The sequence below is a fragment of the Thunnus thynnus genome, chromosome 21 (genome assembly GCF_963924715.1).
Source record: "Thunnus thynnus chromosome 21, fThuThy2.1, whole genome shotgun sequence".
NCBI classification, from domain to species: Eukaryota; Metazoa; Chordata; class Actinopteri; order Scombriformes; family Scombridae; genus Thunnus; species Thunnus thynnus.
In genome coordinates this window covers 23134404-23157693 of record NC_089537.1, presented here as the reverse complement: position 1 = coordinate 23157693, position 23290 = coordinate 23134404, and the positions used below count along the sequence as shown (strand labels likewise).

The 23290-nt window shown below is 38.6% G+C and overlaps 3 protein-coding genes across 13 annotated transcripts in view; 1 reads left to right on the top strand and 2 right to left on the bottom strand.

Moving 5' to 3' along the window:
• Positions 1–165: 165 nt before the first annotated feature.
• ift74 (intraflagellar transport 74) lies at positions 166–16159 on the bottom strand. The gene is made up of 20 exons (XM_067578029.1): positions 15979–16159; positions 14913–15046; positions 14450–14591; positions 14205–14253; positions 13783–13881; positions 13559–13619; positions 12979–13038; positions 12176–12237; positions 5808–5946; positions 5478–5540; positions 5075–5218; positions 4408–4448; positions 3988–4067; positions 3397–3450; positions 3088–3185; positions 2766–2892; positions 2508–2671; positions 2237–2362; positions 804–864; positions 166–686 (listed from the first exon to the last, which is right to left on the bottom strand). The coding sequence occupies exons 2-20, from the start codon at positions 15039–15041 to the stop codon at positions 571–573; spliced, it is 1815 nt and encodes a 604-aa protein (XP_067434130.1). The 5' UTR covers positions 15042–15046; positions 15979–16159; the 3' UTR covers positions 166–570.
• LOC137173280 (leucine-rich repeat-containing protein 19-like) lies at positions 6329–12169 on the top strand. Of its 3 annotated transcripts, XM_067578032.1 has the most exons (7): positions 6329–6676; positions 7931–8040; positions 8274–8521; positions 8759–8870; positions 9176–9263; positions 9978–10184; positions 10281–12169. In XM_067578032.1, the coding sequence occupies exons 1-7, from the start codon at positions 6571–6573 to the stop codon at positions 10589–10591; spliced, it is 1182 nt and encodes a 393-aa protein (XP_067434133.1). In that variant the 5' UTR covers positions 6329–6570; the 3' UTR covers positions 10592–12169. The 3 variants fall into 3 exon arrangements, with proteins under 3 accessions (XP_067434133.1, XP_067434132.1, XP_067434131.1); XM_067578031.1 differs by having other exon boundaries at positions 8277–8521; positions 9978–12169; XM_067578030.1 differs by having other exon boundaries at positions 9978–12169.
• Positions 16160–17984: 1825 nt separating the features above from the next.
• The window catches only part of LOC137173121 (microtubule-associated protein 4), a 121713-nt gene continuing 116407 nt past the window's right edge, over positions 17985–23290 (bottom strand). For 8 of the 9 annotated variants that reach the window (XM_067577841.1, XM_067577845.1, XM_067577844.1 and 5 more), the window contains one exon: positions 22848–22972. In XM_067577841.1, the coding sequence (XP_067433942.1) occupies positions 22965–22972 (8 nt within the window). In that variant the 3' untranslated portion in view covers positions 22848–22964. The other variant, XM_067577842.1, reaches the window with a different exon arrangement.

The following is a 23290-nucleotide window of genomic DNA, read 5'->3' as shown; positions in this document are numbered from 1 at the left end:
TCACTGAAAAACAGCGTCTTTGTAGAAGGCAGGAAACAGTTCAACACAATAATAATTTAAAGTATTTCAGGACATTTGGGAAATCAATTAGTTAAAGAAGGGACCCTCAAATTCCTGACAGCTGGTTTTACACTGGCTGATATTTGTTGCATATGACATCATACATTTTTCTCAAAATCTCTTTATTTAAATGATCAACATCCTTCGTAGATACATTCATACTTCTACAGAAACCTACTGACAGACTGCAGCAGAATCTCCTGTTAGTTTAAATACAAAATATAGAAGATATATACTTTAGATACAAACTTTGCCTAACAGAAGCATTAGTGACAGAAAGCAGCTACAGTCTGAAAAAAACTGCTACTTTCACCAACTGCAAAAACACCATAAACTGATAGTTTTAACTGGCAAAACTCACAAAGTTTGACTTGAGAGTGAAAATAGAGAAAAGGCTGAATTTAGTTATGAGATAAAAGATTCAGACTGAGGCTTACTAAAAGTAAAATGACATGTTGTCAGACTGCAGGTGTGTTAAATAGAAGCTGTATGTGTGTGTGTGCTGTGTGTTTAACTCCTGTTGTTCTGCAGTGAGTCTATGAGGATCTTGTTGTACTCAGCCACTTGTTGGGAGACGTTCTTGGCGACTGAGTCGAAGTCGCTCTCCTGAGACTTCGAGGCGATGACTGGTGCTGCAATTAAGGAAAGATCACTAGTGTAAAGAGAAACGACTCTCACTGAGTCATGTGTCATCTATGGAGGATGAGTGGCAGCACTTAACAACTCAGAGTTTAGAAGGATACACTCTTTCATTACAAAGTTGTTCTGCTCCAAGTGTTGCCATTTCCTCTCCAAGTTGGCCAGCTGGAACACAAAGCAACAAGAGGAAATCAAAACACAAGATTAGCATGTGAAGCAAAGGTTGTAACAACATCCTTACAGTGGTGCTAATGCTTATCAAGGAAACTTTACTTCCATTTTTATGCACATGGAGCAGCAGAGGTAACAGAGATAAAGTTATTATCTAAATCTCTTGATGGTGACTAAACAGGATTCATGTTCAGTGTTTTTCTAAACATCAAACGGTACAATTCCAAGTTTACCAGTGAAATCTTTTGTATAATAGCAGCCGTCCTCAGGATGCCTCCATATCAGAGCTCTAAGTACTTTTTTACTTTCAGTTTCTTCACCTATATTTTTAAAGGGAATTGTTGTTCTACTACAACATTAACTAATGAATATGAAAGAAAACGCTCAAGAATTTACTGAATCATCATTTAATTCATATCCTGCAGTTCTCTGGTTAAAATCACAATAAAAACAATGTTAAACTAAATAAATCCAATTTAGATAATGATTTATTATAAGTGATCATCTAAATTATGTGGAATCCTTTAACTCTGGTGAGTATTGTATTACAGATTTTTATGATTGGTTACCTGCATTGTTCAATTCTGAGTCTCTCTCACACACACACACACACACACACACAGACACACACACACACACAGTCAACTTTACCAACACACTGCTGGACACAGCAGCTCATTTTACACACAAGCAAATCCTTCCAGCAGACACAAACACAGTAACTCATGTGTCAGATACACATGAGGATCTATTTATGGCCGTCTGTGAAGTTACATTACTTTTCTATTGTTTTATGTTTATTTATTGTTTTTATTTATATGTTGCTTTTAATGGTTGATAATGTAAGAAATGTATATATTGTCTAAATACAGTAAGATTTGTAGCTCTCTGTAGAAGGTACTACAGTGTATTCTACAGCAGTGGTTCCAGTGGTTGAATACAGATGTATATCAGTGTGGACAGATTGTCTGTATAAATACAGTACATGTATGGAAGAGTTTGGAAGTGAGGATGTAAACATATAAAATGTGCTGCAGATCCACAGAGTTTAGTTGGTTGTTTGTGTTTGAGTGAGAAAGGTATCGAGGAGACTTGAAGGCTGTAGTCACTGAACACTTTCTGTGTGCAAACAATGCAAATGTGTCACTGTTGGTTCATAATTGTTGCTGTTGTGTCGACTGTGTGAAGAGCTTTGAAGATGTGGACTCAATATTGAACCATGCAGGTAACCTAGGTAACCTCAGGTAGACATGACAAGTGGAATAACTTTATTATGTATAAATGTAACCTATGAGTGTACATGTTCATATCAACGCTTCAGCTACAGAGACAAATATACTCACATATTAAGTATAAACACACTAACCTGAGCATGAGTCTCGTTTTCTTGCAGTTTGGTCTTCAGAGCTTCGTGTTTCTGGTTCATCTCCTCTAACAGCTGTTTGAATGAATCCCGGCGACGAGTCAGAGATACACGGTCCTCCTGCAGTCTCTGCACCACAAGACACAACATACGTTTTATTAGGTTACTGTGATAAGCTAAACAGAGGTAGATGTGGTAGATCATGTAGTTTAAGGTCATTTGTTAGCTGATGGGGTTGAATATTTTGATGTAAGTCAATTCTGTGGCCTCTTACGGTCTTCTTCTCCTCTGCTGCGTGTCTCAGGGTGTCCAGGTCTCTGTAGGTGTGCAGCTCAGACTCCATGGTGCCGACACGCTCCTTCAGGGTGCTCAGCTCACCTGAGATCTTCCCCTCTAGCAGCTGCACCTTCTCCAGGTCATGCTGCAGCCGCTGGGACTCTGCCAAAGATAGTTTGCATTGTTTAACATGTTTGACATGTTGGGTTTTTCATAGTAGCTATCATTTACTGGGGTGTTTCTGTGTGTCACTGACCGGTCGTCAGTCCCCTGGCGGTGCTCTCTGATTGGACCACCTCCGTCTCCTTGCTGACCAGCACCTCCTGCATGTTCCTCAGCTCACTGGCTGTCACTGTATCCACCTGACGTAGCCGCAGCATGTTCTACACACAGACACGCACACTTACTTATTCTTCTTTACCACAATTTCTGTCTTTTTCATCCTTGGTATTTTATTTTCTCTGTCCAACATCCTTGCTCGTTCTTTTATCTCTCTCCCTTACTGTAACATTTACATTCCTCAAATCCCCCTTCTCTCCCTCCCTCCTCCTCCTCCTCCTCCTCCTCCTCCTCCTCACCCTGCTGCAGTGCTCCAGGAGGGAGACGATGTCCTCCTGGCTCTGGGTCATCTTCTCCTGCTCCTGAGCCTTGGACTCCTCAAATGACTCCAAGAACCCTGAAAAAAGAAAGAAGGGAGGGAAGTTACTGTCACTTATTACTAGCTGTTAGTAATTATATTTAAACCAATAAAGCCATTATGGTGTTTGTAGAGTAGAAAAAATGTTAGCTTTAGCAACTCCTAGTGGTGATATCAGAAAATGCACTTTTTAAATGTATTGATGGAATGTTACAATTGTGATACAAAAAGATATGAATGCTGCACTCACGGTCGATTTCCTCCTCTTTCTTCTTCAGCTCCTTGTATTTCTGTTGACACTCCCCTTATGGAGACACAAAGGACTATTAGTTTAGAAAGAAATCCTATCAATATTAAATACACACTTTATCAGGAGGCATAGTTTGTATGTAGGATTTTGGTGATATGTCCAAGTAAAGAAACATTTAAAGCTTATAGATTAGTCAGTGGACAGAAAATCAATTGGCAACAATGTGTATAATCAGGGATTATATAGGTCATGCTAACAAGAAATGCTATTATCACAAATGTGAATATTTGCTGCTTTTCTCTGTTTTGTAAAACTGTAAATTAAACAGTTTGGGGTTTTTGACTGTTGGTCAGACAAATCCATATGAAGATGTCACCTTGAGCTGTGGAAATGTTTGTCATTCATAGACTGACCCATGAACTGATAAATGCACAAAATAATCAGCAGATATGACTTTGATGCAGTTCACAGTGTCATAGTCTCCATTTAAAGATAACAGATGTGAAACAGATTATAGAGGTAATGTATCAGAAGCATACAGTAGTGAGTAAACACTGTGATAGAAAGCTGAAAGCAGTCATGAAGTCTTACCCTGAGCTTCCTCTGAGTCCTGCTCCAGCTGTCGGATCTCCTCAGTGATTTGTCTGGTCCTGTCCCTGATCTCTGTCAGCCTGGACACACACACACATTTAATTTACAGGGTGAGTGTTAATGTTTCTTGTTTTGCCATTTAAATCAGTTTTTATACCAAAATAGATCAGTTCATGATACCTGAAAGTATTTGAGCTCAACAAAATTTTGAGAACTTTTACTCAACAAAGCTTGCAGAGATGCTGCAGGCCAAAATGGATCAGTGGTCTGGATTTGGCTTCATCCAAGTCATTTATAGTAAAAGAACTGATATTCTAAGTCGATTGGTTTGATCATCTGATCAAAAATGAAACCTGACAGTGCAGATGGAGAATTTAGAAGCTACAACAAAAGAATATTGTGATTAATATCAATACGTACTGTCTTTCCATGCTGGCTATTTCCTGGTTGTCCTCCTTTACCTGGAAAACAAAACAACAGCATCTATTTTTTTACTGATTCTAAGTCTGTTAAGTCATGTGAAACCTCTCACTGTCTTTTACAGGAAGCAATATAAAACACAGATTCAATCAACTTAGTTTACTCTGGTTTATTAGTGTGTTGATCTCATACACATTAACTACATTATTCTGTTCACTTTATTTTACTGTATTTTATTATCTTGTTCAGTGAAAACTCAGATCATTTAAATTAAGTAATCTGAGTTCAAATTTCACCTGCTTTTATGTATCATAAACAGATCTTTTCTCATGTATTATTTCAACATCTGTAAACTACCACATTAAAGATGACTGTAGAAATGTGATGACTGTAAATAAATCTTTAAAGATGAGGTCCAGCAGATTTACAAGTACTAACAAGTACTAAGCAAACTTATAGCATGATTGAAAAAAGCCAATAACAAAATAAAATAATTCATAAAAGCATTGTGATACCAAGCTATCACAATTAATTTGACAACAGAAGAATGTAAAGAATGTAGATTTTTATTTGATATGTATAGAACTTTTAAATGAATGTAATGCAAAAAAGTCTAATAAAACTTTATTTATACATATCTGTTGTTCATTAGAATGAAGAAGCTAACCTGTTTAAATAATTTCTCTCTCTCCTCCTGGGGGGAGCCCAGGCTCTTGTGCTCTGCCTCCATGGTGTCACGCTTCGCCTCCAGTGCTGACAAAGTCTCATGAAGTCGAACCACTTCCTGCTTTATCTGTGAGTGGGACAGCTCCTGCACACGGACAAAACAACTTACATTACTGCTACTGTCACTACACTACACATACTGCTGCTTCTAACACAGCTACTACACTAGTGCTGTGGGATGTCACAAAAATGAATAAGCATCTACTTCACTTTCTCTTTCCGTCAATTCTATATTCCCTTCCTGCCTCTCTCCACACATGCTTCTTCTCTTTTCTCCCTTCCATTTCCTCTCTTTCTCTCCCACCCTGCCCCCTCCCTTCTCTCCTCTTGTTGAGCCAACTCACTGCTTCATAGTCCTCCTTCCTGGTCAGCAGGATGTCCAGCTCCTCCTGGAGAACAGTCAGCTCCTGAAAAACAATAAACAAAGAGAAGATGGAGAAAGGAAAATGACTTATTGTACATGGTGACGAACATGGCAGCAGATTAACCTACAGTATGAGTATATCCTTCTCCAACATGACAACAACGTGTAAAATTACCAACACATTTACAGTTAAGTTCATTCTAAAAGAGCTTAATAAGGAAATAGTGCCATAACAGTGTGATACATATGTTACACTGATACCTACTAGGTATAGGATCATGACAGTATTAGTGTAAAACTACATTAATACCTGTAGCAGCTCCTCATTGGTTGTTGTCATGGTGAAATACTTCTCTTGCTTTGCGGCCGGCATGGCCTGGACAACCTCGTCAGCAACACGTCTTTCCCTCCTGATCTCCTCTTCAATGGCCCTGATAGCCTCCTCTCGTCTGCAGAGCAAACACAAACAGGGTGGGGGGAGATATTTATTTGTTTCATTTTTTTTTATCTTTATTGGTCTTTTATCAGACAATAACATGAGAAAGGAGACATGTTGAAGTTAAGGGTGACCTAGACATGGGACAAGGTCCCAGGTCATATTCAAACCCAGGACATAGATAAGATAGATAGAATAATTATGATAAACAGCTGGATGTATATGAAGGAAGGGTAGAAGGAATGCAAGATGGACTGGAAAAATGTGTAGAAACAGTTTGTTAGCTTACTGCTATCCTCCATTCCTTCTCCTTAACTTCTTTGTCTTTCCTTTCCCCTCTATATATCCATTTGTGGCTTCTTTATTCTTCCCTTTCTTCCAAGTTTCTCACCTACCTTCCTTTTTTTGCCTTTCCCTTCTTTTCCCCATCCCTTTCTATCCTTCAGTTCCCCCTTCCTTCTGTCATCCATTACCGGATCCTTTTCCCTTGCTTCCTTTACTCCCTCCCTAAAATGGGCTATACAACTTGGAAAAACAGATTTCATAGATATACAAACATATTTTAAAGATGTTTCCAAGAAAAGGAAGGAGGGATTGACTTCCACAGTCATAAATGTTTAGCTAGCAGAAACCGTGCATGTCAGCCTTCAGGTTTTACAACAAGGAACAAAGGTCTATTGCTGCGCTGGCTGCTTCGAGACGACAGCTGAATTTAGTTTGTCTTACTGCTTGCAGAGGAACAGGTAGGTGTCTTTGGTTATTATTCAATAATATGATGTAAAACGGCAAAAAATTAAATTAACTACTGAGATATATATATACAAATATTATGCACAAAAAACAGTAAGGACACTGGCAGATGATGTAGTGTACGCAGGTTAAAGGTCATTCAGCTGACACATATCTACATGGGTTCAACAGGTGCGAGTGTTCTTCACTGAATTCCACTTTCAAGAACTCTACAGTTTGTTTTCTAGAAAAGAAATGAGAAAAAAGGGACACTCCAATGTTCTGCTTTTTGTTATATATTCTTTTTGCTTATTTTTCTGTCTTACTCAGCAGCTGGTCTTGTGGATCTTGGTTCCTCTCATCAGAATCAGTTTTATTAGTCAAGTATGCTAGCATACAGAGAATGTGCCTTGGCATAGGTGTAGTTGTTTCCTGCTAACTGTTGCCTGCATGATGTACCTTGAAAAGAGAACTCATTTACCCTTACTCAGCTTTCACACCTAAATTCTTCAGTTGACTTGTCAGTTTATTAGTTGTACATACACAAAATGATCAGTCAGTAACCAGACATTAGGTTTTCATTACCACTGGAGTGCAACATTTTGTCTTATATCTTTTGGGGGAAACAAATGCCATGATGACTATGATTACCTAGATTACAGTTAATAGTTAGATGAACCCTTCCAATTATCTAAGTTTACATGAGAGGTTTCATGCTCAGAAGAAGATGTGTGGTAGCCTGCAAGGTAAAAGGATCAAAAGGAATACATACTGTACATACTGAGAAAATGGAAAGATAGTTTGTGCTTTTCACTTGGATTTATTCAGAGCATCTTAATCTAGTCCTTCTACTTCCTGTGTTAGTTGTTACATGAAAGCTGTTTCACTGTCACTCTGCTCTGCATGCATGTTCTTTCTTGAACAAATGTAATTCAAAAGAGTAATATTAAAGACAGACAGTAATATTAAAGAGTTACGATGCAATATTTTGCAATAATCTGTTTCTAATCTGACTTTTTGAAAGCATGCAACTACATGTGTCATGAACAGCATCAAGTGTGTGGCAACACATGTGCACACAGGAACCTGTGGAAATCTGTTTACCCATAAAGCTCAACTCAAAGTGATGCTTTAGAAAGACTCTAGCCTTTGTAGCAGCGTCCTGTAAGCACACATATGCGGTTCAGTGACAAACAGATTAATCAATTAGCTGCTAGACAGCTTCTATATTCGGTTACTCAGTGTTTTTCTACTTATCCTCTTTTTAGGAGGCATTATGGACAGGTGCCGGCAACATCTTCTACTGCGGTGGATGATTGCTGTGGTAGCAATGAATGTACTGGGAAACAATGATAAGGTTGTGGAAGCAGACAAACTGGTAGGAAAATCTCTATTATAACTGTGAATATTGCAATTAGTGGAAATATTTTCAGCTCACACAAATACACTTTTTAAGAATGTTTTCATGCTCTTCGTGTCTGTGTTTATTCAGATTGATCATCTATTATAACTTTGATCATACCAAATTTTATGAGAAATGTATGAAGGAATGCAGCCGATTCCAAGTTTTCAATTTTGCTCAAAGCTTTAACATGTCTGTCCATCCATCAGCAGGTAAAGAACGTAACCAACCGTCAAGAAGTCATTCCTTATGATGGCAAAGGTACCTCTATTAATAAACTGGTGATTGAGAGGAACCAGATTACTTTGAATGAGCAGGACAGACTAGCCCTGGCTCATTTTCCCAAACTGGTAGAACTTCACCTGGACAATAACCTGGTGACCAATATACCAGCCCACTACTTCTCTGTTGCACCACACCTCAGAGTGCTGTCTCTGTCTGGAAATATGATCCACAGGTAAATAAAAAACTAATAGGAACAAGTTTTGAATATGTGGAGACTAAATTAAGGATATAAAGATGTCAGTGTGCATTAAATTTGTTAAATTTTTGAGACATCTCTGTAAAACTCTAGTCTTTTGAAAACATACAGACCAAAATAAGGCAAAATATTTGAGGGGGACTGCCTCACTGGTATAAGTATGTGTTACAGTACTTGTACTACCACTGATCCTATCACTGGGTGTTATTGCAGCCTGGACTCTGAGTCTTTCTCTGGTCTAAATGACCTCACAGAGCTGGATTTGTCCAACAACCGGCTGACAAGTCTCCCTTCACAGCTATTCAGAGGGATAAAACATCTACAGGTAAACTTCAAAATCCCTGGGGATATTCTGGAGGATCCCCAAAAATGTGCACTGATTTCAATATTTATTAGGCCTTTGTTTAAAAAAAATGTTACTATGAATTATCTGGCAAAAAGTAAATATCAGGTCAAAGATTTACATGTTGTGTTAACCTGACCTTGTTTTCTCCCTATTATTTAATGTTTGAAATACAACCTAAAGACATTTGTATCACAGTAAATTATTGTCAGTAGGATCTGTATCATCTAGTTGTGTTAAGCAGGTTATTATCAATCCCTTAACCTCATCCAATCTGGTCCCATCAGGTGCTGAAACTACAAGGAAACCCCTGGAACTGTTCCTGTCCGCTGCTGAGCAGCATTAGAGAGATCAAAGCAACAGGAGTTAGATTTGGTAATAATTATACAGCTTCAAAGTTTAGTAATATAGCTCATCTGTGACTCTTATCCAAGCTGGTCTAGAATTCTACCTGCTTATGTTTAGCCTCATTATTTCATTGTGAGTGGGTAAAAATATAGATGAAAACATATCAATGGTACACAATCCTGATGAAAAATTACATTATTCTTTTTACTTCAGAGGATTGTCTCTCCACAATTTTCTCTTCACTTTCTATTACAAGAAGCAGTTTTCTCAGATGTAAATGTTGCAAAAGAACCAAACGAGTATGCTCATTTAAATAATTCTGGGACCTTTTCTGATCACAATTAGTAAAAACATAGAGCTTTATTATATAAGATATGCACAGCTGGTCTCTTGGTCTCTAGTTGACTTCCAAAGGTATCTATTATTTGCGATATTCTTATGTGTCAGGTGCAGGTGGTGGGAAATTTGGCCTCAGAAGGAACCAAACGCTTAACATACATTGCTCATTAAGTTCACTTTATATGTCTCTGCCTGTGTCGATCAATTCCTACAAAAACCTCAAGACCACACCAAGACAAACACACATTTAAGTCCAATTTCTCACTAGCCCTCTGTCTGTCTGAAAGCTCACTGGCTGTGGAGTTTGTGAATTAGGCACAGTTCAAACATTTGACCTTCTCAACTAAGTGAATACTCAGTAATTCAGTCAACTGAATAATGATGTCCTGTTTGGCTCTACAGCAGGGCCACCTACGAAATGTGTTTCACCAAAGAGGCAGGCTGGAAAGGATCTTTTAGAGGCTGCAGCTAAATGTTATCCATCACCACCACCATCCTCCACTGCAGACCCAAAAAACCCAGTCAACTTTCAGCAGCATCAGGTCTCAATCACTTTGCCAAAAACTACGCTGACTTCAAGCACCACCAAGAACCTCGGCATCAACAAAGGTAGGACAGTTTCTATTATATATGTGGATGTCCAAATAAAACATAACTTAATGGACACGTCTCTCTTCCCAATCTCCACCCTTCAACCCCAACTAGACCAGACACCCGTGCTCGGCAACACATGGAAGTTCACAGCATGTGTTGCAGCCTCGACTCTGTGCATCTTCATGCTCATCGTGGGTGCCATCAAAGGTCCTTCCTGGTACAAGCTCTTCCACAACTACCGGCATAAGCGACTGCAACAAGAAGAGGACGGCAGGGAGGACACTGTGTCGACCGTCTTCTCAGAGACAGGCAGACACGTGAGCCATCAGACATTCACCTTTAAACAAGACGACGGGCAGGTAGAGGAGGAGGAGGAGGAGGATGGGTACTTTGAGGATCCATACATCAAGAGAGAAGAGTGACATGCAGGCGAGGGGACTTCAGCAGAAAGACGAAGAAGCGCACAGCAGCTTCAGTGACGAGAAGTGGAGATAAAATCTAAAAACTAGGTGCACACTGGGTGGCAGTTAGATTGTACAAACAGAGCCAAACATCAGATTATAATGTGTCTTCTATATGTACAGTTTGCATTTCCTCAGGAGGATAACCTGACAGCAAATTGTTTATTTTTTAATTATTTATTTTCTTAGGGTTAAAAAAATGTGTCCTGTGACTCTCTCTTTGAATTTGTTGTAGTGTTTAGCGATCTAGGAATTCAAGCTATGGCTACTATTTGTCCTGATTCTATGTGACTCTGTAGCATCACATCAGCACAAATATGAAGTAAAAACTTAACTATAAAATTTAAGCTCTTGTTCACCTTAGATCTGCAATGAGGTTATATATTCAAATCTAATTTGCACCCAGCTTGTTTGCTGGCACTAGTTTGGAGAGCTGGTAACTAACTCCAAAGTGCAAGGTAAGATAGTGCAAGCTTCTCTTGATGGAGGTAACACAAGAGCTTATGTGAGTCCTTAGGTAAAAGGGATAAAGATGTGATGCAGAATGACCTATTGTGTAATACTAAATTAGCGGTCATTCAGACTGAGAAGAGTTGTTAAAACTGTGTTAAAACAATGCAAGAGACTGTGTTGATGGGGCCCTATTGTTTCAGGTACTGGTGACACATGAAATCCAGTTTGAGTAACACATCCAAGAGTCTGAAGACATAACAGACGCTAAAATGTTGATTTTTAATATTCTGGAATGGAGTAATCATCAAAAGATGAGGCAGATTTAATTTTTTCTCAATGACCCTATGCTTTTTCTGCTGGAACCTTCTGTGTTGATCCTGCATTGATTTACTGGCCTCATTCAAATGAATAACATGGACTGCTTAGTTTCTCTTCCTATAGAGAATGGGAGATGTATTTTATGCAAGTCTGTATTAGTTTGTATTTTTGACATTGTGCAGCATCATTCACCTGGTGCCTATATACTAGGTTTACTTTTTATTTGGCTACTTGGCCCTAATGTTATCTACAAAAAGCAGGGATTCATTCTTCTGCTGCATTCTGTACATTGTAATGTTTACTGCCTTTCAAAAGGCAGGGTCTAGGTATAAGGTATCTATTAATTAAGGTATTTTCTAAAAATTAGAATTAAAATTCTAAAAACAAATTCAAGATTGTTGTGTAAATGTGTTAACTCATGAAACATACTAAAATTACAGTTGTTCTCCAAAATACAGTTGAAGTTCATAAACATGACCACGACTTAATATAAATTCAACAATTTTTTTACTTGACCACTGGCCTTGCTACTGTCACTAAAAGCTTTCTTTATATGAATGTATGCTTTTCTTCTCCAATGCTTTCCTCCATTCAAACATTCATTCAAACAGTGAACACTGGCTATTACGGCAGGAAAATCCAAGTAATTTATATACATTTTTGAGAAAAGGCAACAATTTATATCAGTAAATATAAGATAATTTCTCAGCATAAATCTCTGTGGGAGAAAGTGCACTATAATGATCATAATTTAAACCTCCACCATGTACTTACTCTCTCCTCTCAGTGAAGATTCTATCAATGCTTTCAGCCTCGCTGTCATTCTGGGCTTTCAACTGGTAGGAAGAAAAGGAAGGAAAATTAGAGGAATGAGAGGACATTTTCATTATATTTCTATAAAAAACAACATTCAGAGCACTGTTTACAACACACAAACTCAGACTACTGAATAACATCCCTCCTATCACATGTTTTTTCATAGTTAAATTGTTCAAAAATGACATATATCCATTCTTTGCTCTTTTTCTTATGATTAATAAGTGTGGGGTCACTTGTTATTATCTGGACACTCAGACTGTGAATTTCTATTAATGGTGTATTATAGGAGACCTAAAAGTATTTTTCATACTTATCTAACACACACTGAGTTACACTTATAAAGAAATGTCACCAGTAGTGTGACAAAAAGCCACAACAGTTTGCAGCATTTTGAGAACTTGCTCACAGGGACTTTTTGGAGGTGTAAGAACTGTGGCATAAAATGTGACCGAGTTCCTAGAACGAGTGTAAATGAGAACAGATTTTTTTCAGTTCCAGGAAAAGGTCCAGAGACAGCAGGACATGTCACCTCACATCACTTCCTTTGCAGATGTTGCTGCAAACAGTGCACAGATGATAGATGAGACTTTACTAATAACTGATGAAAAATTAATAAGATCTACATACCTAGAAAGTTTTGCTCACATACACTCACTTACTGTATATATTCACATACATATTTTAGTTTGTGTCTGGTGACATGAAGAATCTTGACTGAAGAACTTTTTTTTAATTTTTCCGCTTATATGTATACTTACACTGTTGTAGTCATTAATCATTTCATCCATCTCTGTGTTGGTGTTGAGCTTGTCCACCAGCTAGAAACACAAATAAAGACCAAAACTGAATTAAACAAATAGGTTACATATCAGTAGGATCCATCCAGTGTTTAGTTAGGGTTGTGCAATCTACTGTAAGCCATACAAGACTTCTGGAAAATACCTCATATTTCATCAGCCGCTTCGGCTTTTGTAATATTCCAGTAATAGGACTTCAGATAGCGTTTAGTTATCTCTAAGTATATTGACTAACAGCTATATCCATTAAACCATTTAGCTGCAGTGGAGGGGGACCTCCGTCCTGCCTGTAAATTGTTTGAGTGTTTGTATATTCTTTAACACTGACTGTAGGTTATTAGGGTTTACACCAACTAAATACATGAAGGGTAAAAAAGCTCTTTCTGTCGGTTGCTTGTAATGTTTATTATGAAGAAACTTTAAATTACTTTTTCAGCAGCTACTGAAATACTGTAACTCTAGACAGAGCATCAGAAGACTTGTTTAAATGTTTAGGTAGGACGTGAGGTTTGAGAACATCTACTAGTTTACTGCTGTTTACCATGTTGTAGTCAGCAAGCTGGCCTTGTAGATCCCTAATCTCTGCAGCCAGGCCTTCAGCTCTGCAGAGGAACATGAGACAACAAAGGCTTGGTAACTGAGGAGTTTTTTCAGTTGTTATGCTATGCAATGCACTATTATCATCCTTTTATCTATTCCTTTACGCACTTTTTGTTCAGGAGAATCAAAAAATAGACACTGTCAGCATTAACTAGTAAAACTCACCTCTTCTCATAAGACAGATAGACAGAATTCTCCTGGTTGTAGTTGTCAATCTCTTTGTGCAGTTTGCTGGTCTCAGTGGTCAACTCGTTGATCTTACTCCTAACAGCACAACAACAACAATAATATTCACTTCTGCACAATGGACTGGTATGAACTGAAGGTTTAAAATGGAAACACCTGCAGTAAAGTGATACCAGTAAGAGCTCGACATGTTTTACTAAACACACATTTCTTTCTTGGTGTCACATCTAATGCAGACTTTAAAATATACATATAAGCTACTATAGTCTGTTACAAAGTCATAATATGTTATCTAGTTTGATAACACAATAACATATAGCCCAATGTGTGCATAATCCTCTGTCATAACTTCAGATATGAGTGAAAATATTTTTAGAGGCAGTAGGACTAATGTGTGTTACCTGAGAAGGCCCAAGTAGTAAGACTTATCCAGAATCTGTCTCTGAGGTCCTTTTGAGGATGGAAGAAGGGCGGGTGTGGTGACGAGAGAAAGAGAGAGTGAGACAGAGGTGAGCCTTAATAAATAATGTGTGTGTTAGCGTGGCTCACAGTTACAAATTAGACAAATCTCTGTGCTAAAATTCAAAGCATGAATGAAATACAAATCTGTCCACGTGACAGTCGGCTAATGTCTCTTCAGACCTACCTTTCATGCCAGTCTTCATCCCACTGAGCCCCTGTTGGGTGACAGGCCTGTCAGTCACTTTGATCTGTGCTGACAGGACTCCAGGGGTGGAGATGGGAACGCCGCCCCTCATACCAGGATGACCACTCGTACCTGGGACCATCTGAATGAAAATGAATGAATGAAACCTCATCAGACCAGGTGCCACCTATCAGCAGACAATACATCTGAGGACATATACAGATTTCCCTAATTCAACCACAGTGGATATATTCTCATATGTCTTGTTTGCCAATACATAATAATAATAATAATAATAATAATAATAATAATAATGATAACAACAACAGGTCAAAGCATTGTGATATTTTTTGGGCTTTATGACTTCTGCTATCCAAGTTGATACTGTAGCAAAGTGCCCAGTATACTGAGGGGAAAGCACTTGTATCTCAAAGCTAAAATGCATCAACTGCAGTTGACTTACCCCAGTTGCAACACGTATAGCTGTAGGAGGAGGTCTGACAGCCGTTGGAGGTCTTCCAGCCCCAGGAACCACAGACCCACTGCGGCTCATAGGCCGGCCCATGCCGGAGGGAGGCCGCTGGCTCGCCATGATGCCTAGCACCAGTGGAAACAAGTCACAAATCCAATATTTGGAGCTGCTGGTTGGAAACTAATTCATACAACCTAGACACACCGCTATGGCTTAATGATTGGAAATATGTTTGCTTGGTGACAGCAGCCAAGATGAAAGTGAAGCTCCCTTGTGCTGGTTTGAATCCTGAAACAATTTCCATTTCTATCTCTGCCTACACACACCTGATCCAGCTAATAGGATGATACTAGAGAATGGAAAGATAGAAAATATGTAGTGCTGGAGGTCTTTGGTTCATGAGTGAGCACCACTTACTTAAAATCTGTGCAGGGGCCCCAAGGTTGGGGTGTCAGTGTGGGACAGTAGTTGAAGAGAAGAAAGAACACTGTTTTTGTACTTATCAGTTATAATAACAGTTCTGTGTTTAGGTTACTTTACCCTTCATACATGCATCTGTCTCAGCTAAGTTAATGAATGATGTCCAGTTTGTGCTAGTTTGAGGTTGGTTTATTTACCAAAGTCAGTCTTGCACCAGTGAGTGCAAATCCAAGAATTTACAAAACGAGTCACTCATAGTTAATCCACGTGTGATTCAATGTGATTCCGTGCAATGTCACTGAGTTTGGAAAACCTTGTTTTTCTGTCAAGGCTGTAGCAAAAGAGCTTACGCACCCTCGTTAGCTTGCTGCTAACTAACACTGATTTAAAAGGATGAAAGCTACAAATAACAGCCCGTTGATAGAATTTCCAATAGCTTAATGACCACACAATTTAAAATATCAAGAAAATGTTTGCCGAACGGATAACAATTTATCTGCCAAAACCTTTGCCATAATAATGGTATATTGCAGTTATATCTGTGAAAATAGTGTAACGTGAACTATCGGCTAAACTTAAACAACTTAGCGTTAGCTCGTTACCACGAAGCAGCTGTTAGCTACCGAGTGTTTCGTACCTTAAACTTCCTTTCTGGCCTTTTTCGTCGACAGAGTAGACTCTAAAATTTCCAACCGAAGCGGCTGTTTAGTTTGTTTAACTAAAATGTCAACCAAATGGTATAGTTAAATTAAAACAGAGTAGCAGCTCGAGATGATGTTGACGTTACCCCAGTAACCGTCTTCTTCTGCTAACGTTAGGCAGAGTTTACGCTGAAAAGCGCGCTGCTGCCCCCACCGTCAACTCAGAGCATCAACACACTGAACAGTCAATGATCAGTATGTTTCAACAATACATCCGTGTATATTTCCTGATGAATTATTTTATGATTGGTATAATAGGAAAGAGGCTTTGAGTTGATTTGCAAGATGATATAATTATATCTGAGTCTGAATAATAAATGTTGTTTGTGTTTTGGTTAATTAGTTCATTTAGTTCGATTTTGCATTTAGTTTTTAATTCAGTTTTCTTTTATCATTGTTGTTGTTATTTCAAGTTGCTTTCTTGTTCCATTTCATCATTTAAGATGAACATGAAATCATTTTATCTGTAATTACAGCTCTTACCGAAACAATATTGATAGGAGTGAGTCAGACAAAGGCCCACATGCTCATCTAAAATTCCACAGTACTCAAACAAACCTGTCTGGACACTGTGTTCCTGGTGCAACATCATGTGACATTCATGTGTCTTCCAATCTAAATCCACTTTCATCTGCGATTTCAGACGTAGTTTGGCAAGATGAGTCTTGATTTTGTCAGCTAGCATGCTATTCAAGAGCCAAAATGATAACACTGTTACATAGGCCTGGTAAAGCCTATAACACTAAAGGAAAGACCTCTGAAAATTAAGCATTTTGATGATAAAATCTTGATACTGTATGAGCAAAAGAGTTGAATTAAGTGTAAAAACACATAGTAGGTCTATGGTCTATACTGTTGATTAAATGTTTAATAACAGACACATGTAGACTGTATACAGAACAGGTAGCTTTTCAATCCCTTTAGGCTCCACTTGAGGTCAGTGTCTGTCTTTGTTTCCAAGTCAGCAAATACAGTCAGAGCAAATAACTACATTTAGCAGAACACTAGTCACATGAAGGCTTCATTTGAATTCAGACTTTAGTCTTGCATCTTGCTTTATGTTTTTACATGATCAAAGAACTATCCCTGAAACAATTCCACCCAGTACAGTACACAAGAATGTTAAATACTGAGCTGAGCTAATAGTAACCTGATGAGAAAGTCCTCATATAATCAAGTATCACAGGTCACACAGGAACATCACAGGTGCAACTAATTACCGTAATAGTGGCTGCATTCCATTTAGATGTCCCCGTTCCACAGTCCTGGTATTATGCACACTGGTACGGCTTACTGGGACACTTCAATGGACAGAACTGTCATTAATGTTATTAGTTACACCTGTGCCTGTCCTGCAATAACAGTGTTATCTGCTGTGAAAAAAGGTCTAGACAGAAAAGACACGTCAAGGTATGGTGCGTTTACTTCTTGTTTTACCTTTGTGATAAAACCAAATGTTTATCTGTGACAAGCTAAAACGTAGTGTAACAGCAGCACAAGTACAGAAGGGTTGTGAGTTCAGCAAACTGACTCAGTAATGTTGATTACACAGCAATATTTAGCTGACATTGGCTGCATTAGTCAGCTTAAGTTATCTGTCATACCGGAACAAGTGTCTGAATTAAGCAAAGACATGTTTCATTGCTTATTAATTTAACTTTTAATTTGCAAGAATGTGTTATTTCTACTCTCAAAAATGACATAGCCTCACTTAAAAGCCCCGAGGTATACAGGTGTTTTCATTTATGAGCTGGTTAAACCTTCTCCTGTTGGGGCAGCATCATTTACAACATCATCATTTTTAAAATACAATATATAGAGTTTAGGTGCTCTAAGCAATTTATCTGGCCAACTTCAACCTGAAATATGGTCTAATCAGAATAACCTGAAACACCTGTGCAGGCTGTTAAAATATCTGAAACGGAAGAAAGCGAAACACAAATGAGAGTTTTAGTTCATTTTATTTCATGTTTAATAATCACATCACTAATTAACAAGTAACCACAATAAACACTTTTTTTTCCAAACCAAAAAATAAAATTCAAATTAATGAAAAAAAAAAAAAAAACACACACACAAAAAAAACAATAAGGAGGTTCTGCAAATGACATAGTAAGTCTACCTAACACATCCCATTGTTGTTTTTCAGCATGCTCTGCAGGTACAATAGGTGTTTATTAGCTAGTGTTACACTTGCATGTCTGGTATGAGCGCGGCAGCAGTAGATGAAGCTCTACAACGGCTCCTTGGATAGATTACAGGAGCCTTTGTTACACAAGCCAAACCTGACAGCTACAGTTAGTCTTCTTAAACCTTAAACAAGGGTGTGTTAGGGTCTCGGTGTGTGTGACTCTCCAGGGCAGACCGCTGCTCTTTGAGTGCCATATGTAGCGTACAATATTGTTATTGTATTGTATTGATATGCTAGGCAGCAGTGCTCCCAAAATTATAGGCCTTTACATCGACCTCTACACTTACTGCCTGTTTAAACAAGAGATTCCCAGGTCCACTGTGTGATATTAAGTGTCATGATTCAGGTGCATTAGCTTTTAGTCCCAGTCTGCTTTATTCTTTTATCATATGAACCTGAAGAGGTCACAGTATTCTGAAAGAAAAAACGTTTACCAGCTAATCAGAATATTATTTTCATCTCTTAAGACTGGGCTTGTGCTCATGTGTTAATAGTATGTAGGCATCAACCCATGCTATAAATTTTGATAAAAATGTCTTGAATTAATGAAGCTCTATGTCGCCAGTTAAACATTTCTATATCAAGATGCTGTTACAGGGCTGTGAGGAGAATCTGGTTTCATGAGATTCTCAAGCTGACTTTGTAACTGTTGCGTTGGGGTTAAAATCTAGTCTTTTTCCTTGGAGAAACTCCAGGACGGTTTGTGAAGCCGCACAAACCGAAAAGTAAAACCCCTCCAACCATGAGAGCACAACCACCATGAGCCTACAGTAACACAACGATAAATACATATACAAAAGTGTTGCGTCTTTAGTACAATATATCTCAAAAGACATTCTTTCACTTCAGCGGCCCCTTTCTAATAAAAAGGGCAGACTTTTTCAACAGTAATTTTCGCCATACTAATAATAAGAACAAATAGTCATAATAGTCATGATAAAATGTTCTTCCCCTTTCAAAAACCATTAAAGGTACATGGACATAAAAGCTGTTCTGAACAACCTTGAAACCCCCCACCCACCAAACCCCCCAGCTGCTGCGGTACTTTGTTTTGTTCTTGATTTTAGGGCCAATAAGAGAGCATCAACAATAAAATATCTATATACATCTGTGTGCAATATCATAAGTAGTGGTAAGTAAAAACCCTGGGGTAAAAGCAAAGCTAACATGTTTATGGGACAGGCACAAGGAGAAGTTTAGCTAGCCAACAGCCGTGGCACAAACAAAGAAATTCAACTATTTGATGACAGCTGTTTTTTTTTTTAATGCAAGACTCAATCATTGACTGGCAGAGAAGCGCTCCAACATCTGCATTCAGAAGACATTAATTAGACGTTATTGCCCATTTATGTAAAAAACAAAACAGGATCTTTCTTGCTTAGATTAATCGTGTTAATCAAATTAACAGGGATTCCGATGTAGAACAAAATGAGTGAATCTAAACTGAATAGTGTTTCGATTCATGATTTAATAGTAGAGGAAAAGTCCTGCGATTCAATTTCTTGCTCTGTTCATTTCATCACACAAAAGCTCATTCATAATTAAGTCACCCGGGATCACTTGTTCATAGAGGAATTGTTAATTAAATACCACCACTCCATCACAGTGAGCCCTCTTTGATATATTCCAGCATTAAGGTGCAATTTAGTTGTGTCAAAGCTTCTTCACCGACCGTTATTAAAGTGACAGTTTGAATAAAAAAAATTCAGGAGTGTTTCTGTAGTTTTATGTCACCTCTGAGGGGCAGTCAGTGAAGATGTGCTTCTAAAACTGGATTAACTAAAAAGACATGATTTTTTTTTTTGTTTTTTTTTAGAACTTGTTAAATCTCTGACAAGAATTTTATTTAATTTGACTTATTACTCAAACAAATTAACTGTGGTGGAGATGTTGTATGCATATAATCCAAACTGTAAATTGCTTTATCCTTTTTTCACTAGATCAGTATTATAACTAGAGCTGGGTATTTTTTGCTACCATCTGAAATGTGTCTGTAGTAGTATGAATATCTAAGACTGAAAAGCTGGCAATGAATATGCAGTCAGATTCATAATTATCTGCACTTATTTTTTGATCAGATAGTTTCTGTTGCCAATTTTAGACTATTTAACGTTGGCAAAGTTCTCGTGTGGCTGCTTGTGTTTAGACAGCAGTCAACATTTGAGAAGTTTGGCTTCTTTTCAGAAATGACACAAGGGTTTTGTAGAAAAAAAAATCTTTATATTCCTTAAAGTGAAAGCAAATGCAAGTTTAAGGTATTGGTAATTATTGTTTTGGTATCAGTAGCATTAATAAATGATACCCAGCCCTTGTTTTAACACTATACTTAAAACTGAGCGAGGATGCGATGCAGTGATGGCTGGCAAGCTGATAATGAGCAGAACCAATTTTACTTAGCTAGTCATATTTTTTTAGCTGATAAATCACTGAAATAATTAACTGCTAAAAAAAAAAAAAGAACTTATGTTAAAAATACCATCCCACCAATAATCCATCTCTGTAAGTTTGAGCCATGGAGTCACTGTATACAGATCAGCACCTAGTTTGGAATCAACTAAACTAAGAGGTGAAACTGCAACCATCAGAATAGATTTCTTCCTGCCCATCACTGTTACAAATTGCCCCAGGGGGTAGACACACGGTACCAAACCACAACACTTGAGTCATAATGCACATAGGCTTTCAGCTCTGGGCATGATATTATATTATCTGGCCATGCATTATAAAAGGCAATTGGAGGCAACAGTTGAATACATTGCTACAAGAGAAGAGGATAAGCCACATGTTCCACTGCCGACGAGAAAAGTGCTGAACACATATTATAGATGTTTTTAGTCTTCAGCTGAAAGCTTTTTGCCAACCGCCAAACAACATGCTACCATTACCCTAATAGAAACACCTGAAATGGGACGACAACCATGACTACAAACAACTACCAGGACACCTTGATTTACAGAATCCTCTTAAAAAACAGCAAGTCGCTCCTCGCATTTTTATTTCCGTTTCGTCAACTACGACAGTCTCTTTCTCTGAGCAGTTTTAGGTGCGAGCCTGCATCGACCTCGTTTACTGTAGTTTTCAGGTAAGAAGGACAGGAGGCACATACGAGACACACAGCTCCTTTAACGTCAGAGACATTTTTTTTTTTTTTTTGTATCTGCAGCGTTTAAACATCTTCCTCATCACCCTCTGGACTGCATGCTCAGTTAAAGCTTCTCTACTTAAGCAACTCTCTCTATTGTATTTCAAAACACCTTCAGGTTCGACACGTCTTTTGCTATTTAGTCATACACGTAAAAACACACTTCAAACGCATCTTTTTCACCGTCCTAGCAACACCTCCTTCATTCACATTCTCCCTCCCTCTGAATGTCATCTCTTTCTTCACTGTGTGTGCCTTGGTTTACAAAAACCTGTGCGTTTCCAAGATTTTCTGAGTGCTATCGGAAAAAAGAAAGACCGTTCCGCTGTATTGCTTATACAGGAAGAAACATACAATAAATAAATAAACCCTTGTTTTCAAATTAAAAAACTAGGAGGGAAAAAGAAAACTCGAGAAAAGACAGAAAGTAAGATCAGATCAGAACACCAAAGCTCATTTTTACACAAGTTTGTCACTCAAACACATCATCACAAACACAGAGAATAAAGAGTTAAACAGCCTAAAATGGTTCAAACAGCCTACTTGTTGTTTAGCTTTTTTTTTGTATGTCAGCTTGTTTATGGTGAGTGATCCTAAGATGGAGAGTGAAGAGAGACGAGGAGACGATGAGATAGACGATGAGTTACTATGATATTATTGAAGCAGAGAGTCAGTGGTTACTGGGAACAAACGGCCCCTAAAAGTCACAAGGAAAAGAGAAGCTATGTGTGTGTGTGTGTGTGTGTGACAGGAGCCATGGGTTAGTCCAAGAGGGGGTCTCCACATCATTCAGTTGACAAATGAACTGCTGTTTTTTTAGGGTGTGGAGGCAGGATGACGCAGGTTTCCGAGGGTCCACCACCGGGCTGTGGGAAACCAACAATTCCTTATTAGCCTCCTCGGAGAAGATGCAACCAAAATATATGAGAACACCTTCCGTCCGCTCATTTCCTTTCACATAGATTCCCACTGAGGCCCAATCTTAGTCTATACAGTCGCTTCAGCCAAATATAGTAAGGTGAGGGTGGCAAACGATGAGGGCGATGGTGCATGATGATGAGCTCAAATGTGAGAGAAGAGGCATGACAACATGATACTAGAAGTGGCAAATCTTTTAGATGAGTCATAATTTTTTAATTAGAGCTTAAAGATAAAAGGAGGTTTTAAGAGCTTGAGAGGGTCAAGAAAGGTCAAGATCCCTTTAAGGGGCTGCTGTTGTCCCCCTGGACCTCCTCCTGAAGATGCAGCAAGGAGGGGGCAGAGGGGGAGCCGGTACAGCCTGCAGAAGCCAACGACTCGTTGAAGGAGACACTGCGTGGAGTCGGGTGGTTGTGGTGTAGATAATAGGAGGAAACGTGTGGGTGGGGTCTGTTGTTGTCCTGGGGGGCTGGCCAGGTGATGATGTCGGCGCCGTGGTCCGTGCGAGAGCGAGCATTCTCGCGGAAGTTGAGCTTGAAAGACTCAATCTGCAGCAGAAAGGTTGGAGGAGGTGAGGGAGAAAGAAAAGTCGAGACAAAGGTAGAGAGGAGAAGGATGTTATAGGGGGGGGGTTGAGATGAAGAAGTGAGGAGGGCAAAGGGATAGCAGAATTAGATGCCTGTAAGATAAGAAGTCAAAAAATGACGGTGTGATCAGGTGCATTGGACTGCATATAACATGATGAATACAGTACAAAGAGAGAGACACATTTACACTAGATGCAGTCACAAAGGCAACTTTATCTGTTAACTCTCACGCAGTTAGTACATTTATTATACAGTATGCTATGTTTGAGATGTTTCCTGGCGACAGGATATCGTCAAACATACTGATGCAGATCGCCGGGCAGCCTTGGCATCTCCTCCTTCCATGTTTCCTTCATCAGAATCAAATCCTTAACTGGGGGGCAGATGAGGCTGGCAGACACACAAACTTA

Excerpts from the sequence above, each read along its gene's own strand:
- ift74 (XM_067578029.1), bottom strand. The coding sequence starts at position 15,041 with ATGGCGAGCCAGCGGCCTCCCTCCGGCATGGGCCGGCCTATGAGCCGC. Across the intron at positions 4,068-4,407 it reads ATAGCCAGCATGGAAAGACA|GCTGACAGAGATCAGGGACA; the intron begins GTACGTATTGAT and ends GTGTGTGTCCAG. Across the intron at positions 687-803 it reads CAACTTTGTAATGAAAGAGT|TCATCGCCTCGAAGTCTCAG; the intron begins GTATCCTTCTAA and ends TTGCAGCACCAG.
- LOC137173280 (XM_067578030.1), top strand. The coding sequence starts at position 6,571 with ATGTCAGCCTTCAGGTTTTACAACAAGGAACAAAGGTCTATTGCTGCG. Across the intron at positions 6,677-7,930 it reads TACTGCTTGCAGAGGAACAG|GAGGCATTATGGACAGGTGC; the intron begins GTAGGTGTCTTT and ends TCCTCTTTTTAG. Across the intron at positions 8,871-9,175 it reads GAGGGATAAAACATCTACAG|GTGCTGAAACTACAAGGAAA; the intron begins GTAAACTTCAAA and ends TGGTCCCATCAG.